General features: G+C 37.3%; 1 protein-coding gene across 2 annotated transcripts; it reads left to right on the top strand.

Annotated features, from left to right (window-relative positions):
• Positions 1–1,384: 1,384 nt before the first annotated feature.
• aadac (arylacetamide deacetylase) lies at positions 1,385–13,727 on the top strand. Of its 2 annotated transcripts, none has more exons than XM_079245803.1 (5): positions 1,385–1,476; positions 3,540–3,768; positions 4,238–4,307; positions 5,295–5,466; positions 11,348–13,727. In XM_079245803.1, the coding sequence occupies exons 2-5, from the start codon at positions 3,576–3,578 to the stop codon at positions 11,972–11,974; spliced, it is 1,062 nt and encodes a 353-aa protein (XP_079101929.1). In that variant the 5' UTR covers positions 1,385–1,476; positions 3,540–3,575; the 3' UTR covers positions 11,975–13,727. The 2 variants fall into 2 exon arrangements, with proteins under 2 accessions (XP_079101929.1, XP_079101928.1); XM_079245802.1 differs by lacking the exon at positions 1,385–1,476 and adding an exon at positions 1,851–2,182.
• Positions 13,728–13,977: the final 250 nt, after the last annotated feature.

Here is a 13,977-nt window from a genome sequence, read left to right on the forward strand (position 1 = left end):
TGCTTTTGTAGATGTGTTCATCTCAAGTATGTGGATTTCAGAAAGGAATGCAACGCAGCCTGTCTGCATGCATATGTATTTGGACTTACATGGGATTACACTGAGAAGCACAGAGACTTTAACGCATGAACACATATTCACACACTTCAGTGCTCAAATGACTTGTTTCAGTCCTGAAACATTTTCAAATCTGCTTGAGTTTTTCCCACAAACAGCAGGGCGCTGAGCAGCCACGTGGCACATTTCTGCACAGTATGTCTCTACGTAGATGAAGACAGCATTCCCACACACATCCTCCGACACCCGTTCTCCTCACTAACAAGACGCACTAAATGAAGAGAGCTCCATGAAAGATTTACCAGTGAGCTGAGGTGGTTTTCCTCAGAAGCTGAGTCAAGGCTGGTGGTTGGAGGCAAGACGGAGGGAGGGAATTCCAGGGAGAATCCCTGAGTGTCTGATGTGTGATTTTGTATTCATAGAAGAGATTTAGTATTCCACAGCTCAGCAGTGAGCAGTCTCACAGAGGCTTTCACCTCTATCAGGCCCTGAATCTTGCAGATTACATCTCAATAGTTTGACGGCTGATGGAAGGAGACACTTGCCCTCTCTGAAACACCAGCCAATTTCAACTTCTAACTTGATGGAGAGAAACTTTTAAGAGGTTAAGGCTGAGTCACGTGCAGGCTTGCGATTGAAGATTCTGAAATGAAGCATGTACTTTTGTACAATAGCTGTACAATTCACGTTCAGGACTGTCATATCAGGAATGTTTCGACATCTAAACACATAGAAAGTTTGAAGCTGGCATTTTAAAATGGTCTCTTGCAACTTGTTTTTTTTTTTTTTTTCTGGCAGTTTCCAACAATATGAGAAAGCCCTACAAAAGCTTATAGCAAAGTAAATATGTTAGTTTTGTGAAAAAGCCATAAGACAAAACGCCACATTTTTAATGCCAAAAAAAAGAAAAAAAAAAAAGAAAAAAAAATTATCTACACATTTTATGTGTTTTTCAGTACTGACTTTCTTAATGCCTGAAAACACAAAACTCACACCTGTGCAGACTTGCTGACAATGAGTCAGGTCACAGCTTTTATCATTGCACACACTCAAAGATGCCAGAGAAATTAAAGCTGGTTTTCTTGAAACAATAAATCACGTGCATACGCAGGACAAAAAAATCATCTCCTGAACGCGCATTTTTTTTGTACTGTCTGCAGCACCAAACACTCCCTCCTGCAGTGTTTTAGATGTGTGTGTGTGCATCAGAGTCATGTTGCTTTCGACTGTCAGTCCTGCCAAGAAACCTGACATCTATCTGGCTCGGTCACCAAATATAATTAGCTTAAGCTGCCTTGCAACCATAGCTATTTATCTGCAGCATGAAGTCTTTTGCTTTGACCAGTTTGAGTCTCAGGAATGCTGAAAGCTTCTCACCTTATAATTCAACATGGGTAACTTTCCCCAGAGAAATCACAGGTCAGTAACTGATAGGTGATAAAGTTGGGTATAAATTACTGTTGTCTGTGAAGGGATCTCATATTAGAGTCCAAATGTGGCTGTAGTTTTTTTTTTTTTTTTTTCCGCATAGAATCATTCCAAGTGCACGAATCGTCGCTGTTAAATAAACTCTGATGTCTTTGCAGCTCAGATCCGTTTCTGGTACAAAGTTTCATGCGCGTGCTGTGCAACTTACACACACGAATAGAGGGCACCTGAGGAATTTGCGTGGCGGGCCAAGGTGGGACGGTTCTGCCTCGTGAGCTCACCGCGTGCGCGCTCTCTCCACTCCACTGACACCTCAATTAATTCTGCTGCTCCACGAGACAGACATGCATTACGGGACGCGCACGAGCAGTGAAGAAAAGCTCCGAATATGCACGCCGATAACCATCAAATGACACCACCCACGTGCTGTAATATTTAACTCGTGTGGATCTGAAATTGGTTCGGTGCGTAAAGCTGCGTGGCGCAACCGGAGCGACTTGTTAACAAGCGCAACTAACAGTTCGTCTGTTTGCACCCTGCAGTCTGTGGCTGGAAAATGAGGTGGGGAAGCATCGTTTTATTCGTCGCTGTCTGCTCTTTAACCGCTTATTATATTTACGAGCCAATTCCTGATGAGATAGAGGAAAGATGGAAACTCATACTGACCAACTCTTTCTTCAGAACTCTCAGTCACCTGGTAAGAAAAACAGAAAGAAAGAAAAAAGAACTGATGAAATTACACAAGTTTTCTTGTCAATGTTGAATTTCAGGTCTGCTGATGTTGACCGTTCCTTTAAACAAAACCTTTGAGACTTTTATTTTTCATTGATGGCTTCTTTATATATTAACATTGTTTTATTTTTTTGCTAAATCGCCTGAGACTTTAGTTAGATATTAAAATGACAGAAACAAGCAAGATTGAATTGCCTTTGCAGAGTAAATAACAAAACAGGTTAAACATTGTTTTTTGCTGATGTAGATATACATGCTGGCTACACCAGATTATGTCAGATGCTAATCCATGTATTGTATAGTCCTGCTCACCTGTTCTAATAATAGATCCTATTAAGAAAGTTTATGAGGTTAGACGCCTGTGGTTTACTATCCATTGAAGTACAGCTAGTATGACTTACTGCAGGTTTAAGGTAGCTTTGAATAGGTGGTTGAAGCATCACCTGATATTTAACTGCAACAGAGTTAGGATCGTCTTTACTTTGCAGTCCCTTTGCAGTAGGTCAACATGTATATTTCTTTCCACCCCTCAAGGTGTTGCAGCATTTTAAGGACATGCATAAAAATATTAAAATTGACAGAAAAAGTTTGTAGCATTTAGACATAATTAAATTATAATGACATTGTGTTTGTTGTTATAATTATGTTCCATTTAGTTGAATTATTTCCCTGAATTTGTGCAGACACAGAGAAAGCTGACCATCCCAGATGGTGTAGACATTGTCAGCAAATGCTATGTCTTCTTATTAAAAGGCAAACATTCAACATGTTTTCATGAAGTTAGATTCTGAGTGTTTGCGTTGGAGTTTACAGTGACTCTTTTATTGAAAGAACTTACTGTTTTCACTTCAGCAAGTGATCAGATTAGCTTTGTTCACTGAAAATAAAAGCATGTACAGTCTTCGTTGTACACACAGCACGTTGACCTTGCACTGGAGGACAGTTTTTATTCATTTGTTTGGGTTGTGGTAAATGCACATCAGCTGATCTGCTGTGTCATGCCTTTATAACTTATCTTTTAGCTGGGACTTCTGAGAATAAACAACCTTAAGGGACTGTTGACATTCTATCAGGCAAGATTCATGTGACTTTTAGCTTCCCCTCTCCTCCACATACAGTAGTTTTGCATCCGAGACCTCTCTGTTGTGAATATCATGTGTTTATCATATTGTGCAAGGTGACTAAAAAGAAGGCAGACTGCACTGCAGGGGGAGTTGAAACACTGAATTTAATACATTTATGAGTTTAATAATGAAAAATGTCTATTTTAACATCTGTTTCTTTACAACTTAAGTTATCTTTTTTTTTTTTTTGCTCTTCAGGCAGACTTGAGTGAATTACTGGGGCTAAAGGACTACATGGGCGTAATGTACGTCATTACGCTGATAGAAAGGATTGCACCAGTGTCTGATGAGCATGTCAAGGTTACAGAAGAAAAATTTGATGGAGTAGAGGTGGTAGTGTACCAGCCAAAACACCAGGCTGCTGACAGTGAGCTGAGGAGAGCTCTCATATACCTGCATGGCGGAGGATGGTGTCTGGGGAGTTCCCGTAAGTTCGTGTGTTCTCTTCTCCTCTTATTCATCACACTAAATGAAAACTGTGAGCATTGACTGATAACACATATGGCTCTCATTAAGTATGTTCTCCCATCGAGTGGTATGATACTTGACTGTTCTTCTCTGTACCAGCATGATTACAGAATCAAAAATGATGCCCAAACTATGAAACACATAAAGCTTTCAGTTGCATGAGGAAATAACGCACCGTCTGCTGGAGCGGTGGGAATCTCAGAGGGTGGTAACCCTTGCTAATCCAAAACGTTAAGTCATGACAAGCAGTTTGACATATTTCATGCTGTTCTTGCAATCTGTTGAATGGCTGTAACAATCACAGTGGAAGTAATGTTGATCTCTCTCTGTGCTGTTTTGCATTTATGTTAGCTGATGTGTCCTCTGCTTTGTGTTGCATTAGAATCACGTGCCTAATCTTTCTTTTTACTCTTCTCTTTTCTGCACAGGGATGAGTCCATACGATCTCTTGGCCAGGAAAATTGTCACTGAACTGGATGCTGTAGTTATTTCTGTGGAGTGAGTATATATTCGTTTTGTTGTCAGCTTTGTCCAGCTGCTACAACATAACTGCTGCGTTAAAAGAATAATTAACTGTCACACAGGCAAGAAATTTCAAATGGACTTCTTAAACTGATTAGTTAAAAGGTCTTATGTTTATTAGTTGCAACCTCTTTTCTTTCTCATGCAACTTCCTTTTCATTCACATGCTGCACTGCAGCAATGATGCAACTGGGTCACATTTGGGACTTGTCAGGTCTTTTGCTGTCAGATCAACACTTAACTGTTTTTCAATGCAACGTCTGGCTCTGCCGCTTATCAGTACTGGAACTTTATCCTCCCACTGCTGTCTCGTCCTGCAATACACTTCTCCCAGTTATTTGCCACAATAATGTGGAAGATAAGGATTCGGTTGTTGAGTCAAAATATTTTTATTGTCGATAATGTGATTGCGCTCGTTGACTTGCAGCGCAGAAGAGCTGGGAGTGGAGTGCATTTGGTTTGTGGTTATTACCTTATCTGGTTAATCTGAATTCCTGTCTCCCTTTTTTCATGAAGTTCAGGCATGTGGAACAATCACAGAAAAAACATTTGTGGAAATGACACCGACAGGATATTTGTCACTGGAAGTGTACATTTTAAATTAATGTAAGATGTTTTAAAAGTATTGGACCAAATGTCAGCAATAGTTATTGACAGAGAAAGGTATATTTGTTTATAATAATAAGTCATTGCACTATGCTAATGCTGACCATTGCTCAATAACATGAGAAATAAAACCCAAACAACTCTGTTTAAGTCTAAGAAAATAACTTTGCTCACAGTTAGACAAAACATTTTGCAACCACAGTCTTTACATTGCGAGTTCAGCTTTACATGGTCACCAGTTTTGCCTTTGAAATATAAAACTGTTTATCTCTCCTGGGCTTATTCTGCGCTCCTGGCTTACAGAGTTCATGTTTGTATATGCATCAGTTTTTATTTTGCACCATTCTTTCTTTGCAGGTACCGCCTTGCTCCAGCTCACCACTTTCCCATCCCATATGAGGACGTGTACCGTGTGGTCAAACACTTCCTCCAGAAGGGGGTGCTGGCCCAGTACTCTGTGGACCCAGGCCGTGTTGCTGTGTCAGGCGATAGTGCTGGTGGGAACCTTGCAGCTGCAGTTTCCCAGCAGGTATTGAATTTATTTTGCCTTTATAGACTCAAATCTTTCTCTGGTCCACCTATGAGAACATCTATCAAGAGGGCGCATTGGACAAGGTTGATAAATCTGTACTTGAAAGATAACTTTGTATTCCCTGAAACCTAAGAACATGTGGTCTTTTCTTTTTGGGAAGAACACCTGCAGTTTACAGAATTATTAACACTTGTTTTGAGTTTTAGGATCTTTAAGTTTTTTTTTGTTTTTAGATATTGGGGAATGTCATGTTTAAATCTCATGAAGGAGATTTGGCTTGACATTGGCCTGAGGACAAATTGCCTTTGAACAATAATATTTTTGAGTCCAATATGTTCTCAATAATGTGCCAAACAGATACTCCAGTGGGTAAAGAGAACAACACCACACTACAAGTGGCAGACGTACATAATATGTCAGAATAATGAAGGAAAAGAAAAGTTTTTTGAGAAGCTTTAGTTACAGAGCTCTCAAACTTAGATAATGAAGGAAATTCTGCAAGCGTTACACCATCCTGGGAAAGTTAGTCGATCCCAGTCTACTTCCTCATGGTGCTGACAGAGCATTTGAACTGTATCACAACTACATTGCAAGAAGGCTGTTAATTCTACAGAGAGGTAAAAATAGAAATGCAGAAAAGCCCACTGCACGAAATAAACTGTAATATCACGCCTGGTTTAAGTGTGCTTTTTTTTTTTTTACGTTATGTACCCATTAGCAGGTTTTACATTGCAATAAGGGCCATTATTATTATTCATGGAATTACTTTAAAGATATAATTCAGAAATGAAGCAGAAATGTGCATTAAATGCCTCAATATTTTTGTTTAATATGCTTACAGATTAAAAAAAGTGAATTTTGTATTTCCATTAGAGAGACGAGTATTTGGAATCACACAAGATCATTGGAGGTTCATGGAAACGAAGAATCTTTGTCATTTTTAGCAATAAGGAATTGACCTATTTCATATTTAACATGAATCTTCCTCTGTGGCATGGTGGGGGTTGTGCATGCGGGGATGTCTAACTCTTTATTTTTTCATACTTCCTCACCACCTCCATCAGCTGTTCATTAAAAGTGCCTGTTTAACCTGCATCAGTTATGTTTGGAAAACCAGAATGATGTCAGGTACTTTTAATGACTCAGGATTTTCAAAGGGAGGGAAAGGAACCCGAGGAAGTATGAGCATAATGAGCAAAATGGATGCTTGGCATATCAGGGACATTTCTGTCACACTCCTGTGTCCTCACACTTTTATTTTTGACAGATGTTACCAAAAACGTGCCAAATTGTGCTAAAAGGTCCAAACTGTGCCAAACTGAAAGATGCCCAGCCATCCTCTATAACTTTGATGTGATTCTCTTCAGCTTCATTAAACTTTCCACAGGCGATGTTTACATGTTGAGCCATGGTTTTCTGGAGATTTTTATTTACTGAAGTACATTTTCAAAACATTAATTTATTATAGAATACAGAAAGTATTTAGACTAAGAGGAAACTCTTAAATTCTTTCAACGTTCCATCATCACTTCAAAATAGTGGTGTTCATAATGAAGATCTCCCCTCTAATAAAATCCCACAAGTCTTACTTTTATTTTGATACCAAGATTGTTTATATGTTGTCTGTAATCACAGAGAAATAAACCATTCTATTTGCTTTTGTCATTTTCAAGCAGAAACCCCAAAAAGACTCCAGGGGTGTAAAAGATTTGTTTCTATCCTGAATTTCTTACGTAAGAACATCTACCATCAGGTTGGATGTCCCTGATTTATCATGACTTCATATCCTCACATTTTAAAGAATAGAAGCAATTAGTAAGTACAATGATGGCCAATATATTATTCAAAAAGTGTTCCCAAAGTCAACTGCGTCTTATTCGTGATGTCAAAGAATAAAAGACTTGTTGCCAGTTTACTCAACAGTCAGAAGTAGTGGAGAAGACAAGAGGTGTAGAGAAAAATGGAAACAAGCCTTATAGCTAAAAAATCCAGTCTTTTCCGCTTGGCTGCAAACTGTGCAGTTAGATAAGGCTGCATCATGGTGGAAACCACAAGTATGGACAATGAGCAAATAAACAGACGCAATCTAGACTGATAACATAATCTACTGGCTGGTGATCATTTCTATAAGGCAGTAAAGTTCATTAGTTCATTAGTCCAACTTTGGGTGTGGTAGAAAACTGAACTACTATTGATGCAGCTTAGACTTTGAATCTGAATTCTTCAAAGCCTGTGTTTTACTGTGTACTAATATAGCAATAAAGCTTAACTGAAAACACTTGGTGCTGTATAGCTGTCATGTAATAACTGTAAATCAACGCTAACCTTTTAATTTTTTTAACTGTAACAGTAACTTTACGTTCAGATTAGTTTATTGCTTCTAAGTGGAGTGTAGATGCCAGTCTGCACATATGCTGAGAATGAGCTGCATGCTGTTTTGCTGTAAAAACTAATCAGTTTTGTTTCTTTTTATGAGTGTCCAGAGTCCAGAGCTTCCATAAACTGTTTGAGATTCCTTAATAAGAAAACACACTGCAACACAGGACTTAGACACTGGTAAAATAAAAAATAAAATAAATAAATAAATAAACAAAATAAAGTTTTTTTTCCCCCCACAACAGTCCTGACTGAAACCTGACACAATAAATTCTTGTGACTACTACAGATTTTTCTAATGTAGAAATAAATCCTGATGGCTCATTTGTGTTACGTATCAAAAAAAGCAGATATTGGTTGTTTTATTTTCATTTATTGTGATTTTTTTTTTTAGTAGTATCTTTTATGAAACACTACGTGACTACATACTTGTCTCACCTCTTATGAATCAGCATCTTCTTGCTGTCATAAAAATGTCTGTTGTGAGGATAAAGTGCATTGCCTCTTGTCTGTCAGATTATTAGTAATGACTAAGATTAAAACCAGTAGCTGCATTTGCGTTACAGAAAATAAAAGCAATATTTATAACATTTTTAGAAACTACAACTGTGATTTGCAGGTGTTTCCACTGAATGGTTTTTAGGGAAGAAGCCACAGATCCTAAAATTTCTGTCGAGAATTGTGGCTTTTGCCAGGTAGCCTTGTAGCTCTGTTTGATGGTCTTCCACGAAGATTTTCCACAGCTTTTCTAAACCCTTTTCCCCAATTTACTTTTCTAATTTATTCTAAAACTCTACATTTCACTGCTGTTTGCTTTTCAGGATGGTTATATTTTTCTCAAGCATATGAAATAAAATTGCTTCAACTACGCTTTTGTAATATGCTTGCAAGGGGTGGGAAATCAAACTAAAAAAATTGAATACCAGGATTTTTTTTTTGCTTCACAATTTTAGAATAAATCAAAATAATCCATTGTAAGATTTTTGTTGATTCATTTTTTTTTTTTTTTTTAAATCTTTTTACTTGTCTTCTTGGGCATGATAGCAGCAGAATGATGGTCTACCTACTGTGTTGTTTTTTTCTTAATAGAAATGAAGAAAAATGACTTGCCAAAAATTTGTACTTTTTTTTTCCTTTTATGTCTACAAAAATCAAAAATATTAAAAAAATCATCAGGATCGCAATTTAAATCAAATCAGCACCAAAAAATCGGAATGGAATCGAATCTTGACAAAAGCATATCGCCACAGCCCTAATACTTGCATATGGAAACATCTGAAAAACTGCTTCTTTAAAGTGTAATAACTTTATAATGATGAAGTTATAAAGTAAAATTGAGAGGTTTTTTTTTTCGAAATGTAGGTGTTTCATAACCACTTTTTTTTTGTGCAATATTTAGGTTCTGTGCAGTTCTGCGGGTAATGGAAAGGCATCTAGTGAATGATGTGAGAAACAGTAGAAAAGTTACCTTATGAATACCTGCAGTTTTGCAGTAAAGACTGCAAAACTGCATCTATTCATATTGCAAATAAACAAACACATTTCTAAAACTACAGTTTATCTAAGACATGGAATTTGCTCAATGAAATGAAAAAAGTCTTTAAAATCATTATTTGAAAACATCTCTGTTTTCACACTATAAATGTTAAAGAAATAATTCAATAAGATAGCTTATTGTAATACAATAAGAGTAATAGTTTATATTACTAAACTCTGATAAACATTTCTCAACAATTCTGTGTCTTCAAGTTGTGGACTCTGCTACCCAAGACTCCAATAATACAACTCTCTGCATCTTCTGAGAACATTAAAGATTTTGTTTTGTGTTCACCATGATAACTCATCCACTGCTCCACCATGAGATTGAGGTCTTATGTCACATCATCCCATTTATAAAACAGCATTGGAGCAAGCGGTCTGGAATCAACTCAACACTGACAGAGTGGCTGCGAATACTCAAACCGTGACCACGACCAATCCATTAGTGGCTGCAATGTCATGTTTGATGAAACTCAGACCCAAAACTCAATTCAATTCAGTTCAGCTTTATTTGTATAGCACCACTTCACAAAAATGTTGTCATAGGTCACTTTACATACACATCATTTCAAGCCAATTCATTTATAGCCTAAAAATGCCAGACCGAAAAACAAAATAGGTGAACGGAGTAAAAAAGCTTCTTTATTGTTCAAAAACTAAATGGAGCAAACTCACAAAAGCACTCGGGGAAAAAAGACTAAAAGATTAAAAAAACTAAGGAATAAGGCAGCCAGATATCCAGGTCACGTGGCAAGCACCTGGCACTGACTTGGGATTGCACATTGACATTAAATGTTGGACTTTTTTTTGCAGGCATGGGCATGAAAAGAAAATGTGATGTCCTCTTTGTCTTCTTTTTTGTTTTTAGTTACATAAAATGAACAGTCTTGAGGATGAAAATAAAAATGCAGTAAGGGTGATCAATTATTAGTTTTATTTATGAGTCAAATAATGCAGCTGTGACTGACATAAAAAAGCCTTTCTGTGCACTTTAATTTCAAATTTGGTATTTCAAATTGAATTTTGGTAACTATGTGATGGGGTATCTTGACAATTAAAACTTAAATATCTCTTTATTTATCATCTTGATTAAGTTACATAATGAGAAGTCTTGACAAAGAAAATGAAAATGTAGTTTGGGTTATTTATTATTCATTTTATCTTTGAATAACAAAAGTTTAGTGATAATCAGAAAATGAAAAAGCATCTTGTTATTAATTTTATTTATGAATAAAATAAATGAGCTATATTCTGAGAATTGAAAAAGCTTTTCTGATAATCCATTTTAATGTGAATTAAGCTACAGAATTGCTTTCATCGTTGAACAGGTATTCAGCCTTTACTATTAATGTTTAAGTTCAGGGAAAACTTATAGTGTTGCATCCGATTGCACTTTTTTTCTTTTAGGACTTTTAATAGATATTCAAGACTAGTTGAAAGAGTTAAATGGACGTGATGTTTATTAATATGCTTGATTTTTGGAAATTACTCACGAAGGCAAGACAAAATTTTTTTTTATTTCTAAAAACATTCATTTGACCTAGATCCACTTGCTAGGCTAGTTTGCACAAAATGCAACAACCTGGTAGAAAATTCTCAAAGAAAAGGAGACTTTTTGTGGTTATTAAAAACAGATGTTGTAACCTGAAGCATGTTAATAGATATACAAGGACATAGAACCCCAGCAGTTGCTAAGAGACCATACTATTAGCTTGTATAACCATGAATTGCCGCCGTCTGCATTTACAGCATTACAGGTTATTTTAGAGACAGGCAAATAGGAAACAGAAGTTTATAAGCAATGCATCCTGTAAACAAGCACAATGATCACGTTTGATCAGAGAATGCAAGTTCGTTTCTGAATAAATAATCATCCCTTTCACATTTCATTAGAGTGACGAATACCCAAACTGCACTGAATGCTTCCTAAACTGGCATTAATCTCTCTTTTTTGTTCTTTCAGCTGCAGAAGGAGCCTGGACAAAAGGTTAAGCTAAAGGCTCAAGCGCTCATCTACCCAGTGCTGCAGGCTCTGGACCTTAACACACCTTCCTACCAGCAGAATCAGGACATGCCCATCCTACCACGCACGCTTATGGTGCGGTTCTGGAGTGAGTACTTCACGAGTGACAAAGCTCTCTTCAGAGCCATGATGGCAAACACCCACAACAGCCCCGAGTCTTCCAGCCTCCTGAAGTTTGTCAACTGGAGCGCCTTTCTGCCAGAAACATACCACAGTAAATACAACTACAGCGCTCCTACTGTGTCACAGGGAGTCAGGGGGGAGGCAGCAGGGATGGATGAACCGTCTCGGTCTTTTGCTGACCCAAGGGCATCCCCCTTGCTGGTTCCAGATACAGACTTAAAATCTTTGCCCAAGGCCTACATTCTGACCTGTGAGTATGATGTCCTCAGAGATGATGGGATCATGTATGCCACACGGCTCCGTGCTGCCGGTGTTGAGGTGACGCATGAACACTACGACACAGGATTTCATGGAGCAGTAATGTTCACTGTGTGGCCAACTGACTTTCTGATTGCACGTCGTATGACAGACAACTATGTCAAATGGCTGAAGGAAAATTTGTAAAAACAAAAGAAAAAACTCTTGACTACAAGTAGTAATTCCAGTTTTTCCACACAATGCACTAGTGTTTGGCTGATTTTGCCATGTGGTGTTTAAAGTTTTTGTGGTGTATTACTTTGGTCATGCTACTTTTGTGAAACAATGTTGAACACACTTTTCTAATCAGGCAGATTGAGTATAAATAATACAAGCATCTTCATAGCTATCAAAGAAGCAATATGCTAAGTGTAAAAAAGTTATCTGTGGCCTATCAGAAAAGCTGTATAGACAGCATTTTTTAAATGAATAGCTTGCTCTGTATGGCACTCCTTGTTATCATTTCCCACCACAGGACCTGCTATTTGATCTAATGTTCACTGTATCAATATTGGTACTAGTAGTTGGTAATGTATACCAAAGAATGCTGAACTATCCCTTCAGGGATTTAAGGAATTCATTATAAGTCTTTGCAAAGCAAGAAGGGATTTTCGCAACATCCTTTTTTGCCAAAGTTAACATTTATCACAGAGAGCAGCTCATTCTGAAACCTAAGATTGTTTGGATGTGTTTGAAACCATAACTTGCTTGTGGTTTCTGAACCAATGTCAAATACTGGCAAGTGGTAATGTGTTAAAAAAAACAACACAGCTTTTCTCGTAGAAAGAACCCATCTATGTTTTAACCCCGCACATGTTGCAGATGCCAGGTATCATGACAATGTCTGGATCACATTGGCATCTTCTTGTTTATGTTTCTTTCAGTGTGCTATTTGCTTGATAGTGGCAAATCTGTGCAACCTGACCGTCTGCCTCTACTTCTATTCCTGCTAACAAGCTCATGTTAGTCATCACGCAAACACACAGTCATGTGACTAAGCTTAGCTAAGTGTGTTGTACCATTATTGTAAAGACAAAAGTTTTTAGGGAAATTGGTTTAATAAACAAACATTTGGAGCCTTAAACTTTATAGAATATCACAAGTCTCAGAATTCCTAAAACACTATGAATGAACATGTGTGAGTGTGTGTACTCCCTTTTTTTTGTGCAAGTATTAGCTTACATTCGAGTGTTAGCAGCTCTACGTGTGATGACCCTAAAAAATTGCTCTGACGTGGGAACAAGAGAAACCATTGAGTAATAAATTTCAACCTTGTATTATTATCATTAATAGGCTAATGTGGGGTCCAGTGCAGATCTGCCTTTGTGACATGGATGTAGAATAGACAATGATGCTAAAGCTAATGCTGTTAGCATAAGTTGCCAGTGAAAGACCAAGTGCCAGTTTCTTGACCAAATGTGGAGCAACGAACAGAGCTTAGGCAGGAGATTATCAAGCTGGCAGTTTGACTTTATGATTATCTGTAGGTTGTATAAAAATTACATGTCATTTTTGCGTGGTCCTGACCTCATCTATGTGGAACAGTCAACAGAAATCATCTACTTTTTTCCCCAAACATATGTGAACTGGCTTTAATCTATTCATATGTCACACCTCTTCATCGATTTAATTTCATTCTGGGTAAACTCACCCAGTGACTTTGCACATTGAACAGTTATCTTTAAAAAAAAAAAAGGAACAATTGATCAAGACTAACTGTCTAAAATGGTTGCAGGTGTTAAACAGCTGAATGTATCAGCTTTACTGTAGTCAAACAGATTTTAATGTAATTTAAAAGGCTACTTACTAGTTTCTTTTTATTTCAATTATAAAGGTACTTCTTTAAGCATGTGACTTTTCACTGAAGCTTCGCAGAGAAACTTGGCTTTTTTGCGTAAACACTAACATTCTTCACTGTAAATATGTCTTTCTACTTTTGTTTCTGTTTCTCAATTGGAAAGCGTATTTGCATCGTTTTTAATTTTAATGTTATCAGACAATAAAAGGACTTGATCTTTTGCTGCTTATTTACTTTATTCTATCACATAAAAATGTGTCAGAGTCCCACATGACAGAACATGAAGCCTAGTTATTTGTTTTCTTCTTTTGTTTTTGCTGAGGCACATCACTGCACAGATCACTATTTTAAT

Source organism: Telmatherina bonti (genome assembly GCF_933228915.1).
Source record: "Telmatherina bonti genome assembly, chromosome: 9".
Classification (NCBI taxonomy): Eukaryota; Metazoa; Chordata; class Actinopteri; order Atheriniformes; family Telmatherinidae; genus Telmatherina; species Telmatherina bonti.